Here is a 20,575-nt window from a genome sequence, read left to right on the forward strand (position 1 = left end):
GGTCTCATCCGAAAGACCCGCAACTTTCACTCCAAAGTGCCGAGCGCATGGCGAAGGAACAGTTGCTACCTATTTTTTATCGACTTAGGTCTGTCGCGGCCGAGATTCGAACTCACGACCTCCCGATCACGGAGCGAGCGCTCTACCGACTGAGCTACCGTGAAGAAGATTTGGCCATGATATTGAAAAGCCTAGTTTTTAATTTATCGTAAGGAATGGTTGTATAAAATGTAGAAAAGTCATAAGTTTTGATTTTACTGATTTTTGAACAATTTTATGATATTTAATTTTCTAAAAGTTCTTTAGAAATTTTGCCTTAGATTGATTGATTGACTGTTTTTTGATATACGTCCCGTTCGAGAATTTTTCACTCATATAGAGACGTCACTATATACCGGTGAAGGGCTTCAAATTTAGACCTTTACTCGGGACTCAGGGCCATTGGACAGTGAGGGATCTTTATCGTGCTCACGCCTACCGTGACACGGGGCCTCGGTTTTTAAGGTCTCATCCGAAAGACCCTGCTTTGCCTAAGAAGTAAAAATAAATATGTCTGCCAAATATATATACGTTTTGTTATCAACTGTATAACTGTATAATTACTGTATATTACTGTATAATATGTTGGTATGAATTTATATAAGGTTGTAATACATTGTTAAACATTAGTTTTGGCAAATAAATTGTATATATATGGCTTCCACCGGCTTTGAAATTTTTGAATTAATTATCGTCAAAAGTATTTTAATATTTCATTGTGTGTGTATGTTGCTTCATCACTGAAAGGCATAAAAATGAATACAAGTTGTAGGATAAATATCTTTAAATGTATTTTGACGAGAGAATCTTGTGCAAAAACAATGAGCAACATCTTCAAAGGAACATAAAGTAATGATATCATTACATCATCAGCCTATTTACTGCTACAAAAAAAGAGACGTAAACAAACTAAACAGAAAGTATAAAATAGACAGCATTAATTTTTGGGGACAATATTTACCGAATTTGTCAAAAAGTAAGAAATTATGGTCAATCGTTACTGAATCATTTTAAAAAAAACCCTAAAATCAATTATTATTTCATCAACATATGCAAATGTTAATATCTAAATATAGACATCTGACTTGCCTTTGAATAGACACGTTTCCTTCAAAGAAAAGTAAGTATTTTAAACGTACTATATATGACATAGGTGTTATTTTATAGAACATTCACAAAATTGAAGTATGAAGGATTTTAATTTATATCCTTACTTATTTCATAACTGAATAAAAATTTAAATATTCCATAAAATGTTTCTTTTTATCATTATGTATAACGATTAACAAATCCCATTAATTCCATTCTAAATGATAAAATGCTGAATTTTTTTTTAAATTGATACATAATAAACTTAGCTTTGAACTACTTTACAAGACATTGACGGCAATAGAACTAATCTGTACATAATTACTAGTATACTAAACATTTAGTTTTTATTTTAAAATCGAAAGTAGCAGAAAATTCAATGACATTGAAGTTGACAGTTTACTCGTATATTGTTGAACAAATTCAACACACTGAACAAATATACTAGTAATACTTCATATTTAATATTTTAGAATATGTCTAATTTGCTGGTGGCGGCAATCGACTTCGGCACAACATTTTCTGGATACGCCTTTTCCTTTCTGCATGATTACCAGAGGGATCCTTTGAAAATCTCGGCCAACACATGGACAGCAGGGTCAGGAAACCTGGTATCTCTAAAAACCTCCACGTGTGTTCTATTTGAACCAAACGGAAAGTTTCATTCTTTTGGGTTTGAAGCTGAGGACAAGTATTCTAACTTGGCCCTAGATGATATTCATCATGACTGGTATTACTTTAGAAGATTCAAAATGCTGCTTTATGAGAAAACGGTATGTTTGCGATAATTTTACTTATTACAGATACAAGCTTTTTTCTTTGTCTGATATTAGCAGCGACATTATTGCTTTACTTTACAAATTACAAATTAAATGTAAGAAAACAGACCGGTTTAATTTTTTTTTTTTTTTTTTTTTTTGCTTTCTAATTACTAGTTTATAAAAAAATAACTATATACCTGTTATTAGTAGTAAACATGGCATGAAATTTTACTTTATTTGCCTATCTTACTTTAAAGAATTTGTCGAGGGAAGTCCTCATTAAAGATGACAAAGGGAAGCAAATGGAGGCAATGAGAGTATTTTCAACAGCAATAGGATACTTAAAAAATCATATGATGACTAACTGTAAAACACAGTTGACAGATATAGAGGAGTCTGACATTATGTGGGTGTTAACAGTACCCGCCATTTGGAGCGACCCATCAAAGCAGTTCATGAGAGAAGCTGCAAAAAAGGTTTGCTACTTCCAACACTTGTAAATAAACCTTACATTAAAAACAATGCATTTTTAGCTCACCTGAGCTAAAAGCTCAAATGAGCTTTTCTAATCACCTGTCATCTGTCAGTCCGTTTTCACATTTTCAACTTCTTCTCAAGAACCACTGGTCCAGTTTTAACCAAAGTTTTTAGCCAATTTTACAATATTTAGCAGACAAACTAATCGCATAAAAATGATGAACAAGGATGCCTTTTAAAACAATTACGAAATCGAAATCCCCTTGGTCAGGGGTTTTGGTGTTGCGCGGGGCTCTATCGACTATACAGTCAAAATGCATTATTTCATTAAAAATTTTCTTCTCTGACCCTGGAAATTAAGCAAACTTGCTAAGTCTATGGCTATGATGAGCAAAGGTGCCTCTTCCAATATTATGAATTTCTTGGTCCCTGGATCAGGGGCTCTAATGTTAGGGCGGGGCTCTATTGATTACATATAGAAAATGCAACATTTCTTCGAAAATCTTCTTCTCTGATCCTGGGTATTTAGCAGATAAACTAAGTGTATAGTTATGATGAGCAAGCAAGTTTGTCTCGTCCGAAATTGAAAATTTCATAGCCCCTGGGTCAGGATTCTGGTGTTGGGGCGGTGATGCGTTGAATCTATGGTTAAAAATGCATTATTTCTATGAAACTCTTCTTCTCTGCTCCTGGGCATCTAGGAGGCAAATAAAGTACAAAGCTGTAATTAGCAATAGTATTTTAACCAGATTTTTTGAAATTCTGGACCACTTGGTCGAGTGTTCTGGTGCTAGGAAGGGCTCTATTAACGTGTATTCTACTGAGAGAAGCCATTCCCCTTTGCTTATTCCCCAGTGGTAATTTATCACTGTAAGTAATGAAATGTATGGAGATAATGGACAGTATTCAAGCTCAAAAGTTCATAAAACAATACAAATTTTGGAGCATATTGCTGCATAAGTAATGGAAGTTGACGATTGAAAAGTTAAAGTCATCACGTTTATCATAAAGCTTGGTTGTTAGATTACCATGAACGTCTTTTTCAAGTAAAATATCCAAATATGAAACAGATGTGTCAGACTCTGTTGTATCTTTTGTTTCAAGCTCACTGGGATATGTCGTATCGACATACGAATAGAAATAACCATTGTTAATTGACAATACGTCGTCGATATATCTAAATGTCGAGTTGAAGGCCACAGCAAGTGTATTCTTCTTTTCACGTTCTGTATAAGAAGAAATTTTAGCAAGACGCAAATTTAGCGATTTATCCTTAAAAACTGGTATTTATTTTTAGTGAGAAGTAATTTTAGCGATTTTAAAATACTCACTAAAGTAACAATTACAAAATGAAACTCAATTAATTTTTAGCGATATTCGATTTTAGCGATTTCAGCACCATCGCTTATAATGTCAAAATTATGCTTATATGGTATGAGATTTTGAACAAATTCTGCTTCATAGGAATACAAAAATAGGTCTTCTAATAACGGGGCGCAATTGGTACCCATGGGAATTCCAATAAATTGTTGGAAGACCTGGTCTCCAAAAACCACATAGATATTGTCAATCAGAAACTCAAGCACCTTTTTAATATCAACTTCAGAGTACTTATGTGTACTATCAGAATGTTTAAACAAAATAAGATTGCAAATGACCAATGACAAGGTAAGTAAATTTACGAGTTCCATTTTTATTGAAACAGCAGCTGTCAATGATATCAAAAAGCCTGGACTTTAATTTATCGTAAGAATGTAATTGAAATGTCAATTGAATAAAAGAATTATACTAGAATTTATATAATATATTCGTAGTTTTTAATGGTCAGATAGACTTGTAATTAATAGGTGATTAAAAATATGACAAAAATACCTTATCTTTTAAACATTTAATTTTCTTCAAATATCAAGAGAGGCCAAAGTGCTTGGATAAGAGGTAGTTTGACTAATAGTGCTCCAGCACAATTGTTGTGTGTAGCTTACATTGTGATGGTAAAGAATGGGGGCAAGGAAATAATTCTACTTTAAGAGTTCTTACTCGGTACTTATTTTCGTGATCCCTGATCATCCCATTTCTCTTGCTTTTTGGCAATATAGCTTCATCTGTCAGTTTATGCTCATGATATTCGCGCCTAAGACCAGAACAGTTGAAATTCAATGCAAGGTTTCAGTCTTTCATTTGGAAACAGTATCATCCATAATACCCCTTTTGTTAAAAATCTTGGGACATATTTTGATACGTCGTTAACAATGGAAAAACACTGCAATGCACTATCTAAATCATGTTATTTCCACCTAAGAAACATCGAAAGTATTAGAAACTAGATCACCGAAGATGCATGCAAAACGCATGTTAATTCATTAGTTACATCCCGTTTGGATTACGGGAAAGCTTTACTCGTCGGAACTAACAAACAACTTACAAACAAGCTTCAACGTGTACATAATACAGCTGCGCGCATAATAACATTATCAAAGTCAAGATTTGACCATATATATAACTCCTGTCTTGATCAATCTACACTGGCTGCCGGAAGAGTTTCGTTGCCAATTCAAGACTCTATATTAGCGAACTAATTGAGCTGTACACACCTTCGCGTAGCCTACGCTCAGAATCATCAAATCTTTCAAAGGACTGTGTCATATTGGAATAGACGATTCGACAAAGCTGCGTCTACCTTATGGAACTCTCTTCCTTTATACTTGAGAAAACGTGACTCAATAGGATTTTTCAAGAAAAAGCTAAAAACTTTTCTTTTTAAAAAGGCATATGGCTTGCAAATGGACTGTGTATTTAATCCTTTTATTATATTATGGACACTGCATTTTAAATATCCTATTTATCTTTTATTTAGTACTTTCATTGATATGGACACTGAAATTTTATATACTTATCTTATAATTTCATATATGACTGCTGTAAATTTTTTAATTTTATTTGTTTTACATAATATGCTTGTACAGCGCCTTAGAATTTAATATATAGGGCGCTCTATAAATGTTTAAGAATAATAATATTTTATTTCATTTTATTCTGTGGATCCTGTACATTGTTGTATCATACTTAGGTGACCGTTAAGACCCTTGAACTTCTTGTTAATTAACTTTCTGAATAATTCCTAGCCCTCTGGAGATCCAGCTTTGTAGAAATCATACTAAGTTCACCTTTCAATTTCCAGGTGAATATAACATTTTTTTTTTTACATTGGACCAAACTTCCAGACTGATTTAATTAGTTACGAAAATTTATATTCACCTCTACTTGATCTTTCAGGTTACATAATGTTTTTTACATTGGACCAAACATAAATTAAACAGTTGGTTATGTAAAGTTATTTTGCCTGCACCCGAATTCCAGGTGAACATAACATTATTATTTTTCTACATCTGACCAAAAATAGATCAAGAAATTCCGAATTAGTACAACTGGTTACCCCAGTAAAATTTACTACATTAACTAAAGTCAATACTTTGATATTTTCATTTACTATGAAACTTTACTCTAGATAAATAAATAAGGAATTGTGTTCAAAGAAAATATCATTATAAATCATTTTTAGTAAGATTGGATTCAACTTAAAACAAGCATTCTGAGAGTATTGCATTAGCAATACTAGTCCCCTACCGGCAAGTGTAATCTGGTTCCCGTAAGAATTGAAAATGCCATAATTCCGTCAAAAATTAATGAAGCGGGAAGAAATGCAAACTTGGTCTATAACTAATCAAGGTAAAGCCACATACCAAAAATCAGCTCAATATCTGCAAGCGTTTAGAAGAAAATTGCGGAAAACCCCTAAAAATTGAAAAGGCCGTAATTCCGTCAAAAATCAATAAAGCGGAACGAAATGCAAACTTGATCTGTAACTCATCAAGATACACTCACATACCAAAAATCAGCTCAATATCTGCAAGCGTTTAGGAAAAAATTGCGGAAAACCAAGTGGGACAGACAGACGGACGGACAGACTCAGAGGAAACCTATAGTCCCCTCCGGTTTCACCGGTAGGGGACTAATAAACATTATGTCACTATTCTGCAACATCTACGAAATTTACAAAGTAAATTTTGGCCCTCTGCTGTCAAGCATGTGAGGGAGTTGTCGTTATTTCCAGAGAATGTCCGAGTGTGTTCTATAAGTTGTTTCCCAACATGTACTACATCATTTCGTTATTGACGACAAGCAACGAAAATCACAAATAATGACTGGTCTCTTCCCGAAGAAACAATCATAACAGACTTGAATTTCTGCTCTTGTAGTATGTACATGTACTAGATGAACTCAAGGGATCGTTTCAAAGCAGAAAATTTTTGAGAAAAATATATTTACTGGTCTAACCTAGTTTGAAGGCTAAGGTATTTACCGGTATGTATGTTGAGGTAAAATATAAAAATGATGACATTGGTACCTGAGACGGATTATAGAGAACTTGTTGTAGCTCGGCTCTAAAAACTTTATTAATCAAATTAATAAAATAATCTTAAATGATAAACTTTTCTTTAAAAGGTTGGTATAGCTGATGATAAATTGATGATGGCCCTTGAACCTGAGGCAGCTTCACTTTATTGCATGCACCTACCAGTCCAGAGAGAGGAAGAAAATACCACTTTTGGGGTCTTTAAGCCAGGTGCTAGATATATGGTTGTTGATGCTGGAGGTAAAGAACCTTTTTGTTGCTCTCAATTGATATACCGGATACATTGCAAAAGACGGGATATGCCTAATGTTAAATGTCAAAGAAAAATTAATAATCCATTGAGAATTGCTTCATTGCAAGTAAATATCTGAATTTAACTTTTTAACACAAGGTGGAACAATTGACATTACGGTTCATGAAGTCCAAAGCAATGGTACGCTGAAAGAGTTACACAAAGCTAATGGTGGTGACTGGGGTGGAACCAAAGTAGATGCTTCATTTCGCAGTCTGTTGGCCGATATCGTTGGTAACGATGTCATGGAGATTTTCAGTTCTGACCACAAATGCGATTTTCTTGATCTGTTGAGAGATTTTGAGGTAAAAAAGAGAACCATCTCTCCCGATTTAAACGATAAGGTTACTTTTAAAGTTCCGATTAATTTGCTTGAAACATTCCGCACAATTAATCCAGGAGACAACATTAAATCAGTCGTCACATCAAAATCAAGGTACAGAAATAAACTCACTTGGACAGGAGACAAACTAAGAATGGAGGCGGACCTCACCAAAACACTCTTTGACGAAAGCTGCAAGAAGATCATTGAGCATCTTAAAAACCTCCTCAAAAATCCCTTTGTAAAAGGTGTATCTTCTATGCTGCTGGTAGGTGGGTTTGCCGAATCACCAATGTTACGCGTTGCTATTCAAACCGCTTTTAAACAGATAAAAATCATTGTCCCACAAGATGCCGGATTGGCCGTTTTAAAGGGTGCAGTTCTATACGGACATAATCCAAAAGCAATAACAGCAAGAGTTTGCAAATATACTTATGGTGTAGGAACAACAATTGAGTTTAACGAGTCTGTCCATCCTCAGTCAAAGAAAAAGATTATTAATGGAACTGAGTATTGCAGCGATATTTTCTGCATCCACGTAAAAGTCGGAGACACAGTCAATGTTGGAGAAGCTCAGGTGCAAAAGACCTACACTGTTCTTCGACCTGATCAAACGTCAATGGACATACCGATTTACATTTCACCTGACAAGGAACCAAAATATATAACTGAAAATGGCTGCAAATGCCTCGGGAAACTAACAGTCGATACACCAGACATATCAAAGGGAATGGATAATGGCGCTGATGTATTTATGACATTCAGTGGAACAGAGTTAACAGTTACTGCAACCGAAAAACATAAACAGAACGTGGTAACTGCTTCATTTGACTTTCTTGGATGAGTATAAGGAGAGGTGCTTAAAATGACTGCATAGTAACATTTGATAAAGAAGATGATAAAGAACTGAAATGAAAAACTAAATAGAATGTGAATTGGCAGAGAATAGATATTGAAAGTGCTAAAACATGAACTTCAGACATAAAAGACGCGAGTCATTATATAACATTTGTGAGTGTCTTCCTCTCCTTCTTTAGTTTAAACCACGTACTTCAATCTATACATTGTATTCTTTTATGAACATTGACGTTTATGAAGATTTTTTGTATGAAAATGAATGTTTTTGTAATTATTATAATTCACATCGAGGTCGATATGTTTTTCAAAGTCACTGCATCTATGGACAGACCGAATGAAAAGGCAACATTTGTTATTGTTATATTTTCTACAAAGGCTTCATTTGTTACATTATTTTTCAAGGAAGATGGACAAAATTGTAAAACGCCAGCAAATCTGTTATTAAAAGTACAGGTCAATCCGAGTTTTTTAAGTATATTGTTAGAAAGACCCAATCTTTCCACATTTCTAGAATTTGACACATGATATCAAGCGAACCAATGATAAAACTCATTACAATGTTTGAAAATAATATTAAATATCATCAACTTAAGGTAATGTTCTTGAAAGGCGTCCTATTCGGATATAAAACCCTATTTGAAACTAATTATATGTATCTGGCTATGGATCTTACTAATGGAAAATAAAAGACAAAAGATGAATGTAATAAAAATCGTAGAATAAGTACAAGACATTTAATTCATTTAAATACTAATAAATGAATATGAAGATAACGAACAGTAATCAAGCTCAAAAATCCATTGAAACAATACAAATTTGGAGCCGAGCAAACAAGGCCGACCTCCAAAAACATCAGAGATGGGATCGGGTGCCATTGAGAAGTAAGCATCCCCTGTCGACCGGTCACACCCGCCGTGTGCTCCTTGTCATGATCAGGCAAACAGAAAATGCGTAGACAATTTAGTGTAAAAATAATGTATGAAAAATATGTATGAAAAACGTCTGTCAAAATTCGACTTAATGATAGATTGTATTTGCTGACAAGGTCATTGTATCGACAATAGAATTTGCAAAAAGTTGACTTAAAACGAGGCTTTTGATATTAATGTTTCATCAACTTTTTGTCAATAGCTTTTTATAGAAATTGTTAGTAAATAGAGTATGCGCTACTGGGAGGCAAAAGCTCTCTATGCAGGGCATAATGGTTAATGTAAATTGTTACATAAATAAGGGAAGTTGGCGATAGAAAAATTGAAGTCATCACGTTATCATAAAATTTGTTACCATTATCGTCTTTTTCTAGTAATATAATTAAATATGAAACAAGTGTGTTGGACTCTGTGGCATCTTTTATTTCGAGTTCAAAGAGATCAAAGGAATCAACGTAGAAATAAAAAATGAATATTGTTAATTGATAAAAATTCATCGATATATCAAAATGTTAAATTGATTAATTAATTGTGTGTTGTTTTACGTCCCATTCGAGAATTTTCCCTCATATAGAGACGTCACCATATACCGGTGAAGGGCTTCAAATTTAGACCTTTACACTCATATATTTAACAGAATTATGATCATTTTTTTTAAAATTAATCCTACAATCGCCTTTCTTTTACATCATTGTTGTGAAAATCTGGACTTTTGGAGGCAACTTTTAATGATTCTTTTCATGATTCTATAGTATCCATTAATGATTGAATGATTGAACTGGTTGATAGAATTTGCACCGAGCTATTTTAAAATTATACATGAAAAACATTATTTACTCTTTATGAAACACTAAGAGTGTTCCCAGTAAACCTATTACAACAGCAATAGCAACATTTCGGTTGCGATCGTTTTACATTTGATATTGTCTTTCATGTAAAGGAGATTTATTTAAAACTTCGATATTAATAATAGAAAAGAACGCAAAAGACTATTAGGCAAGGTCACACATCGGAAAATGATGTAGCAATGTATGACAGGGAAATGAGTCCATACCAATAAGAAAATAATTATATGTATGTTGTAAACCGTTGTTCTCACGTTTATATTGAGCTTTCCCTATAGACAGGTACTGGGCTTCAAGAGAATGGATACATTCAGATAATTTAAAACCAACTGTCCAAAGCATATTTTCTAATTGTATCGAATGATATTTATTATTTTCGTTCTGTAACAAAGTAAATAGTTCTATTATTTTATTTTCAGTAAATACGTGAAGATGGTTATTCTACAAATAAATAAAAGAATACAACCAAATGTACATGTAATATATGGAGATAACGAACAGTATTCAAGCTCGAAAGTCCATCAAACATTACAAAATAGGAGCAGAGCAAACACGGACCTCCAAAAGATCAGAGGTTGGATCAGGTGCCATGGAGGAGTGAGCATCCCCTGAAGACCGGTCACACCCGCCGTGTGCTCCTTGTCATGATCGGGAAATAACGGAAAAATCCGTTGACAATTCAGTGTGTAAATAATGGCCTAACAATTAATATGAAAAACGTCAGTCAGCATTTGACTCAATGATAAATTGTATTTGCTGACAAGGTCATTGTTTCGACCATAGAACTTACGAAATGATGACTTTAAACGAGACTGCTGATATTCTTGTTTCATCAACTTGTTTGTCAATAATTTACCTCGTTTTAGAAATTGTGCATACGTAGAGCATGCTCTATAACTGAGAGATATAAACCCCGTATGCAGGTGATGAAGGTATATTGCCGCATAAGTAAGGGAAGTTGACGATTGAAAAGTTAAAGTTATCACGTTTATCATAAAGCTTGGTTGTTAGATTACCATGAACGTCTTTTTCAAGTAAAATATCCAAATATGAAACAGATGTGACAGACTCTGTGGTATCTTTTATCTCAAGCTCACCGGGATATATCGTATCGACATAAGAATGGAAATAACCATTGTTAAAACATTGCTGTGACGTCATGCCTTTGTTCTTGCAGTCTAAAAATTTACCTGTAGCCGTCCGATAATAATAATTAGCAGTCCAATAATATATTATCGGACGGCAGTGATAACAAAATCGGACAGTAGTTAAAAAACAACAACTAGAGTGAGATGAAGGTTTAATTTGTTCAGAAACCAGAAAAAAAGTTAGGGAGAAAATATTCAGGGAAAGGGAACGCGAGGAAATTAAGTTGTTAAGAATAGCAAGCCCAAGAAGAAACTGGAGTTTTAACCTTCCTCAAAAGTAACACTTTCCATTCGGTTTTTTGCAAAGCATTTTCGATACATCAATGTGAGTAAGCCAATTTAAATCCATTTCCGATAAAGAACCAGTCTGCGAATCTCTTAATTTAACGAGGTTTGTTCGCCAATGACCACACTTTTAAAACCCAAGATTCTCATTATATCATCCAATCAAAATTTTAGATGAAAATCCGCATTTTTACTTTAAATGCATTTTGAAGATATCATCCAACACTCTTTCTGTATCAATGTCAAATGCACTTAATAAAAAATATATTTCGAATCATAAAAAAATCCTTCATCACCTGACCACTATCCATAGTTCCTGCTAAGCCAAACGACTGCCATTGAATGAATGAAACAAAAGAGTTCACTCACTGATGTTACTATCTAAGGAAAAAAAACTTTCTCTTTTCTTTTGTCTTCTTATTAGATGGTTTCAGGTAGAAAACTATTGATGCCTGAACTCCTATTGTGTAATTATCGGACTCCTCCAGGTAACTTTTGGACATTTAAATGGCAATGTTTTAAGTAAGATATATGCCTCATACAATTCTATATGTAAAATTATCAGACTGTTTTCGGCCCTAACGGGCCTCAAACAGTCTGATAATTTTACATATAGAACAGTATTCGGCATATATCCATTACTTAATTGACAATACGTCGTCGATATATGTAGATGTCGAGTTGAAGGCCACAGCAAGTGCCACATAAAATGTTATGCATTACATATACAATTTAGTTTACTAACGAAAAGGTATAAAAATGATTTTACCTTTGAATATGAAGTAAACCTTTTTTTAGTCAATTTAAACTAAAATTTCTAACGATTTTTATTTAAGAAATAATGTATCATTTTTAAACATCTATTAGTACATGTTTCACACCTCGAACAAAGGGTTTTTGCTGCTACCAAATCACTTGGTACACCCCAAGCCCAAGCTTCATGGTTGGTTGGCTATGCCATTGTGTGCATAATTATTAAACTTATCATTAACAATGATAAGTTATAATCATGGACACAGGACAAGGTCACTAAACAATGAATGTTGGACCTGATGTACTAAACAGTCAATAAAATCTATAGAATTTAAAATTAGTGAAGGAAAAAAGATCTTATTCTCTTCCCTTGTCTTTCTTTCTGAATTAATCAACTTTAGCCAAAAGTAAAACATTAAAAAAAAATTTAAATAATAATAATAATAATAAAATAAAAATAAAACTTAAAACAGAAACTTTAGGAAATATTTAGAAACTGTTTGAATATTTAGGATTTACCATTTACACTGATACTCCAACTAGAATTATATCTCATTGAAAAGTGCAAAAAAAAGTCTACTCGCCATCTTGTCTTCAATTCTAATTAACAGATTAAGAGGACACAGCAATAAGTCAAAATGCGATTTTTTATTTTTTATTTATTTTTTTTTTTATTTTTTATTTTTTTTTTACAAAGTTCAGATACACAGGGACAGTCCTATATTGCTCAACTATAGTGTGTAAACTTTTCCTGTTATTGTTGTAAGCCGAGAAAATCCAAGCGTAAACACTTTTTTTCCCTTTTTTTCTGCTTTCTTTTTCTGTGGAAATCTGTGCTTTTTAAGAGCAATTTATCCATTTTACCGCTAAAAACAAATCTTTACTAATGTCCATAAGACTCCTAAGTTCCATTAAAAATGACATGTATTTTCATACAGAGATTTGATTTTGAATCTACAGAAATGAACCTTATTGTGTTTGAAAACTACTCACTGTAGACCGTCACCTGACCAGTAGCAGACAGGTAGATATAACCCTGAGGGTATAATTATCACATCTGGGCCTGTACAAAATGGCATCAGTCAGGATCAAATCATCGTTATCTCGATTAAGTAAAGGAGAAAGGCCGAAAACTGTCCATTCTGTGAGAGAAAGAACTAATCGAGGGCCGTAGGCCCGAGATTAGTTCTTTCTCTCACAGAATGGACAGTTTTCGGCCTTTCTCCTACTTAAAACATGATTTCCTTTGTTCTAAGAATTAAATAAAAAATGTACAATACTGGTATCAGATATGACAGGTAACACACATACAATGACAAATTCATTGTTTACAGAATGGACAGTCACAGGTAAGCTGAGATGCAGCTCAATTTATTGAATAGTCCTTGTGTTTTCAAATGCGAATAACAAAAGGCTTTTGTCTAAAGAATGGACAGTTACAGGTGGATTTTTTGGGGGATACTAGTATTTATACAAGGATGCGATGCTTCAAAATCAGTTTATAGTTTGTGTTGTAAAGGCATGCATGCTTTCCTCCGATGGAGAGAGTAAATGACAGAATCAAAATCAATGAACTAAAAGATGCACAAAATCAGTGATAGTTGGACCTGGGAACAGAAAATAGTAAGAGTAAAAGAAAATATTAGCCAAACTTTGACCCCAAAATGAATTTCTTCTTCGACAGATAATCAAATTCGAATCAATTCTGGAAATGTTTCATTTCAAATCAATTTTTGAGGATATATTGACTGCTGCAGTGTAATGGTGAGATGCAAATTGTGTTCTGAGTGTTGGATTAACCACAAGCCAAACTTCGACCTCAAATCAAATCTGGAAATGTTTCAATTTTAATTATTTTCTCTGGAAGCAGTGTAGTGCTCATGGTGCAGACTGTTTTCTGGGTGGTGGATTTAGTATTAGCCGTACTTCATTCTTGAAATGGATTCTTCTCAAGGAAATGATGTTTTCGAAATTTAAATCAAAATGTGAAATTGTCATTTAAATTCAAGTTTTGTGAAAATTGAGTTTTGAGTATTGAAATAATCGGCATAATTCATGGATTTAAAAGTGTAAAATCGAGCGGGTGCTGTGCAGATCTCTACGTTTTTTTTTTTTTTTTTTTTTTTTTTTTTTTTTTTTTTTTTTTTTTTTGTTATTTACATGTAGATTAAATCGTATTTAATGTATTTGTTTTTGTTTCCTCTTGGGCACATTCCAAAGTTTACCTGTAACTCTCCATTCTGTTTGTTTTAACTGTCCATTCCTTTTGAAATAAACTGTCCATTCTTAAAAAGAATGGACAGTTTTCCAAAAAGAATGGACACTTACAGGTGAATTAATGAATTGTTTGGGGAGTTAGCTCAACATTAAGCTATAGAATGGACAACACAAACAAAAGGTTTACGTCACAATCATGTTTTAAATAACAAGAAACACACAAAGATTTTTAATGAAATGGATAGAGACACAAAGGGTTTAATTTCTCGTGTGAAACATGTACTAAGTATGTTGTTAAACTTTTCCCTCGCCATTCGATTTGGTCCCTCGCTTCGCTCGGCACCAAATCTCATGGAACTCGGGAAAAGTTTACCAACATATACTCGGGATATAAATACGGGTTAATCACGAAATCAAATTTCATAAAGCCCGAAGGGATTTATGGTAAATTTGATCTCGTACCAACCCATATTTATATCCCGATAGATGTTGTTTAAAAATGATACATTATTACTTATTTTTACATTTATAGCTTATTCATATTTTATATTTTCCTGATTATAATCTTTAACGCGTGAAATGTTTTATTTTTCAAATCAACGGCATGTATTTGATCCATTGATTGCGCGTCGACCCTATATGACGTAACTGAAAAACTACGTCGAACGTTTATGACGCGAGGAACCCGTGTTTATTTAAGAAATAAACAACAATGTTAAAAAGTTCTCTGGGAAATGAACTTGGTTGGTCACGTGATCAAATCCTGTGAAGCCCGAAGGGCTTCTCAGAAGATTTGATCACGTACCAACCAAGTTCATTTCCCAGTGAACTTTTTAACATTGTTGTTTATTACTTTTATTTACATTTGAGACGAATATTCTGAATAGAACTGCATTTATTACACGAACGGCCCGCCGTATTGCTATGTTGTGACGCGCAATGACCTAGAAGTTGTTTGGTCTTGAGAGTTCGCCTCGCTCCAACATATGAATACTTACATTGATGTTTAGCAGTCCAGTTCAGGAAATATCTGTTCATAATGAAAAAACAATGATCGCTACTGGGAATTATCTTACTATTATTGTACGAGTTCTTTATATATAAAGTCAAAAGCGGTGCTATCGTCTTCAGTTTACATACCTTCAAAGGAATTTCGGGTTAAAAAGGTAAGCGTGATTTTAGGCTAATTAGAAACATTCTTCACACCGAAGAAAGATCTAACGATCATTTGTTGAACGAAAAAAAAATATATGTTTCAATAATTTTATCTTTTTCATCGCTTTGACGGTTCAGAAGTTCCGAAACCAGTGTCACTGTGACAGAAATATGTAGACAAGATATCGTCTCGCTGTGTGATTCGGTCACGCCATGACCTCTGACCCCCTAATAAGTTCATACAGAATTGAACATATTTTCTCTTCTATAGGTTCATCTAAGAAAAATATTTGCAAATGCAAATAAACGGATATAGATACGCGTTGCTTTCAATAGTGTTATATAAAGGAAAGCATTTGCAAATGTAAATATTTAAAGGTAAACATCATTGCCTTAAATTTATACCTAATACATAAAATCCCCGTATTTACATTATTTACGGTAAAAAAAAACCCCATAGACCCTTCAGCTGCCTTATTCACGTGGTTACAGTTCCAATGTAAAAAGAAATCAGATATTTATTTTTTATAAAAACAATTAAATATTATACATTCTTTGAAATTGATTTCATACAATACTTTGCATAGCTTTTTATAAAACATTTTACTCCTCAAACGTCTGTATGTGCATTGCCGTCACCAAAAGCTTCAAACCCGATACAGCCAGAAAACCCTTGGTGATTCTGTAATAGGAAACATTTCTAGATAAGGAAACTTATTCCTGTATGAAAAGTATTTAAAATGGCAGAAATATTTGTATCAGGCCATCTTTAAAAATCCCACCAACCTACTGAACCAATTTTTTTTTATCCTGAGTCGGGAGAGGGGGTTAAACAAACATTATTTTAAAGATGGCCTAATTCTTACTATTTCGTTATCTTGCATTTCGTCGTTGTGAAAATCTGGGCTATTGATACCATAGTCTGACACAGTCCCATTTTCCCGTTCGGAGGGTGTTCGAAGAAGTTTGACTTCTGATGACCCACGGTCTTTTAACGTATATACATGCTTTCAAATAGAGAAATAAATATAAGGTTGTTTTTTTTTCATTTGATCCATATATTTTATGAAATAAATGCTCATAAAATTGCATTTTAGGATTTTTATCTGTTGATTGTCATATTAAGAGATTACCTTTGGAACGAGTTGCAGTCGTTTGAGTGTCACCTCGAAGGCACCAAATAAAACAGCTAGGACCAGACCGCCAATCAAAATGTAGAAAACTCCAGCGACATTACTGAGCGATAAGGATCTTTTCCCAGAAGTCTCCTGAAATTATTTAAAAGTAAAAATATAATTAAATATGTAACAGTTTTCCAAAATATTCTTCTAAGTGTGCTTTCCTGATGGATCATATTCCAGACTGAGAACAGAAAAAAAATTATAGCATTGAAAAGCCGCTTTGAAAAATATACTACCATCACATGAAAAGTCGGCAATTTAAAATCTTAGAATGCAAGGAGTGCATTAAATCTCAAGCTAATACGTAACAATGCGCAGGCATTCTTACGTAATGGAGATTCTTTTTAACATTCTATGTTAATTTGTAAGGGTCTTGCTGGTTTTCAGTTACTGTTTCAGTGAATACGGTAGATATAATGCAGTATGACTTTTTTTAAAATTATAATAACAAGTGTATATATAAATAAGAAACTAAATCTGCTGTTGTATTATTTCTTTTTTTTAAATGTACACAATTTACAATTTGTTGGACATTTAATAGCTACAGTGCACATCTTTTTACTCATTTTAACTTGGTAGCATTGCTATGTGATTTTTGCTAGTATTATGACCACAGGACCTGACCCGGTTACCTAGAGCACACTGTGATTTCTCTACATGACCCTGACCTGGTCATCCTCAGATCACTGGTGTTTTGTCTACAAGACTTTGACCTAATTATCCTGAGTACCCTGTGATTTGATTACATGGTGACTTGTCATCATGACCCTTAACTGGTTATAATGAGCAGTGAGCACACTTTGACTTGTCTACATGATCCTGACCTGATTATCCTGAGAACGCTGTGGCTCTTCAACACGACCCTAACTTGATTATCTTGAGCAGACTAGGATTACTACTAATCTACATGACCCTGACCTGGTTATCCTGAGCACATTGTGATTTGTCATTCCACCATCGTCTCTTCAACCTATGTAGAGTACCCTCCTCCTTCAACTCAAGTACAGCCAGATTTAATACATCCCTGAAAACATGAACCCCACATACATGTATGCTGTGGAAAAATCCAATCAACTTTAACTGCAAAGAGTAAGGATATAAAACAACGTATATTACTCCTGTTTTTAAAAGCAAATTTGATCCCTAAAAATTTAAGTTACCTTAAAGGTGAATTGAGTGGAGTTGCAATCCCAAAACCTTTTGAGTTGAGGTTCCTGCCAACTTTCATGGTGTCACAAGGCTCTCGACTATTGGCGTATTCATTGGAAGTTGATTCCAACAGAAAGGCGTATTTCCCTTTGGAATCTCGCACTCTCTTTATACCTTCACTCACAGTTTTTACATTATACTGGTCGTTATATTTCATAAATTGTCCCATTTTTCGGAAAGTTGGTACCTTCGACATCTACAATGGTCCAACTTATAAACTTTCGTCACTAAACAACAAATATGCAAGGGTATATGGCAAATAGCCTCTATGTACACATGTTTGCGCATCCATACTTATGTTGATACATAAATTTAAAATAAAACATTTGGCTTTTAAGCCACACTCTCAACATGAAAGAAGTAGAAGAGGAAGAAGCCCATTGATTTAATGTCAACAGATGAAAATCAAACCCTGTGGTAGCCGTTAATAATTTAAGGAGTACAGGTGCAAGCACATGTGCTTAGGGACGTGAATTTGTCGTAGAAAAAAATTATATAAAAAGTCCAAAAACCCTTTGGGTACGGAATGCGGGGGTGGGGTGGGGGTCCCGTCCCCAAGCACCTAAGGTAGCAAGGAGGATGCTAGATCTGAAGCAAGAAGTCTTATGAACGAATTGTCAACGAATGTCGTAAGTTTGAACAATAGCTTGGACACAACTTGAATATGAGTCTGTAAGCATTAAACTCATACTTGATACAAAAAAGATAGATGTAGAGAAAAAAAGTAAATAGCTCGTAAGTGCAGAATAGTAGAAGTAATGAACATTGATAATTTTGTGAAAATATTCAGAAAATAATGTTCTTTGAATGAAATCTTGTTAGGGATTCTCCACTTTTTGGTGTATAATAACATATGTAAAGGAATGTTTTCTGCGTGTAATATTTAAAGCAGTTACACATTTCAACACGTCAAACATAAATGGTAAGATACCTCGAAGAATTCGCGTGTGGATCCGGACCTCACAGTCCCGTATTTGATGTCTGTTTGAGCCGCTAAATCATCTGCTGATGCTATTGGAGTTACCAAACGTTCAATGGTAAGAAAGGCAGCTAAGTTGGCGGTGTACGTGGAAATTATGATCAAGACAAAGAACCACCATACTGTTCCTATAACCCGACCCGACAGGGATCTGAAATGACCAGAAGAATTTTATGCTCTTTTTTTTTTTTGAAATTCGACCTCCAATGAAGCAAAACAAAAATGGAAGTTTTAATTTAAAATGGAAAATGCATATCTGTCAGATATACTGAAATATGAATGGAAAGTTATTCTAAAAATGATGATCATCTTCACACACTGATATCACAAACACTTTAAATTTTTATTTCAAGTTGAACTTTGATTTTTTTGCTGCAGTTTTACTTATTATGTTTTACAAGATACTTATATAATTTCAAAATCTGTAAAACCGTGCACAGACGTTGAAGAATTTTCTGTTCTATGTTGTGTAAGAACTTTTTAAATCAACATACCGTGGACATGAGTCGCTTCCCTGAAGCATCAAGGCACCGGCAGAAAACCAGAAGGTGTTGACAAGAGAAAATTCATTTTCGTATTTCAGTACTGTTCCCTGAATTAATTTCCTCCATTCAAAAGGACTAGCTCTACACACAAAGAAAAGTCCTACACTCACAGCAATGTAGGCCAACAGGATAAACATCCAGATTTGAATTGAGAACGGTTTCATAAAAGAGAACACTCCTGGTTTTTCTATTTCTGGTTTCTTTATCATTATACTGATGCCGACCTCCATGAATGGTTTGGTGAAGTCTACCACGTTTTCCCTTTTCAATGTAATGGTCAATGGAGCCACTGCCATATCAGCTGTCTGAAAGGGAGATAACGCTTGCGTTTCGTTGTCTTTATTTCATTTTAATTCTTATTTTCAAAAAGAAGCTTACATCAAACAGTTACTTCATATGATCCACTGCTAACTGGGCTGATACTTCAAAACATTATTCAAAGATGGGGGTTCAGATTTGTTCAAATAAGAGGATGGAGAAGATTCCAATTTGTTGAAAGCAGTGACAAGGACTTTGAATGGATTTTTAAACTTTTTCAATGAATTAAATGTCTTGATATACAGACTTTTTCACGCAGTGCAGAATAAAATCGCTCTAAATATGACAACAGGGGCCCAGTAATTAAGCCACAACTGGATTGTAAAAATATCCAAGCATGATGGGCAGATTTATATGAGGGGATAACGAACAGTATTCAAGCTCAAAAGTCCATTCAAACAATACAAAACAGGAGCAGAGCAAACATAGACATCTAAAACATCAGAGGTGGGATCAGGTGCCATGGAGGAGTAAGTATCCCCTGCCAACCGGTCACATCCGCTGTATGCTCCTTGTCATGGAAAAATGAGTCAGGAATGAGGTTAAAAACTTTTTGAAATAAGCATGGATACACATAGGAAAATAAGGCTACAAATTACTACTTTTATAATAATTTTGAATTTAAGTCTTTCATGTATAGTGGGTAAAAATATGTTCAAATCATGAATCAAGGAACTGGTTGGCCAATATTTTAGTTTTTTTCAAGGATTGTTACAAAAACAACAACAACAGTGATTTGTAAAAATAACTGCCGTCTGA

At 34.0% G+C, this 20,575-nt stretch overlaps 2 protein-coding genes across 2 annotated transcripts in view; one reads left to right on the top strand and one right to left on the bottom strand.

Annotated features, from left to right (window-relative positions):
- The first annotated feature begins 1,584 nt into the window (after positions 1-1,584).
- On the top strand, positions 1,585-8,471 carry LOC133172885 (heat shock 70 kDa protein 12B-like). Its single transcript, XM_061307720.1, has 4 exons — positions 1,585-1,901; positions 2,147-2,365; positions 6,870-7,020; positions 7,172-8,471. Exons 1-4 carry the CDS (start codon positions 1,605-1,607, stop codon positions 8,236-8,238), a joined length of 1,734 nt encoding a protein of 577 aa, XP_061163704.1. The 5' UTR covers positions 1,585-1,604; the 3' UTR covers positions 8,239-8,471.
- Positions 8,472-16,084: 7,613 nt separating this feature from the next.
- LOC133173332 (glutamate receptor 2-like) overlaps positions 16,085-20,575 on the bottom strand; it is a 29,375-nt gene continuing 24,884 nt past the window's right edge. The window contains exons 13-19 of the mRNA XM_061308322.1: positions 19,448-19,803; positions 18,906-19,104; positions 17,926-18,170; positions 17,684-17,789; positions 16,718-16,852; positions 16,451-16,591; positions 16,085-16,266 (exon numbers count right to left, since the gene is read on the bottom strand). Coding sequence (XP_061164306.1) covers positions 16,195-16,266; positions 16,451-16,591; positions 16,718-16,852; positions 17,684-17,789; positions 17,926-18,170; positions 18,906-19,104; positions 19,448-19,803 — 1,254 coding nt within the window. The 3' untranslated portion in view covers positions 16,085-16,194. The remainder of the gene's footprint in view (positions 16,267-16,450; positions 16,592-16,717; positions 16,853-17,683; positions 17,790-17,925; positions 18,171-18,905; positions 19,105-19,447; positions 19,804-20,575) is intronic.

Source organism: Saccostrea echinata, unplaced genomic scaffold (genome assembly GCF_033153115.1).
Source record: "Saccostrea echinata isolate AGI-Se365-2 ecotype Australia unplaced genomic scaffold, CSIRO_AGI_Sech_v1 ptg000056l, whole genome shotgun sequence".
NCBI classification, from domain to species: Eukaryota; Metazoa; Mollusca; class Bivalvia; order Ostreida; family Ostreidae; genus Saccostrea; species Saccostrea echinata.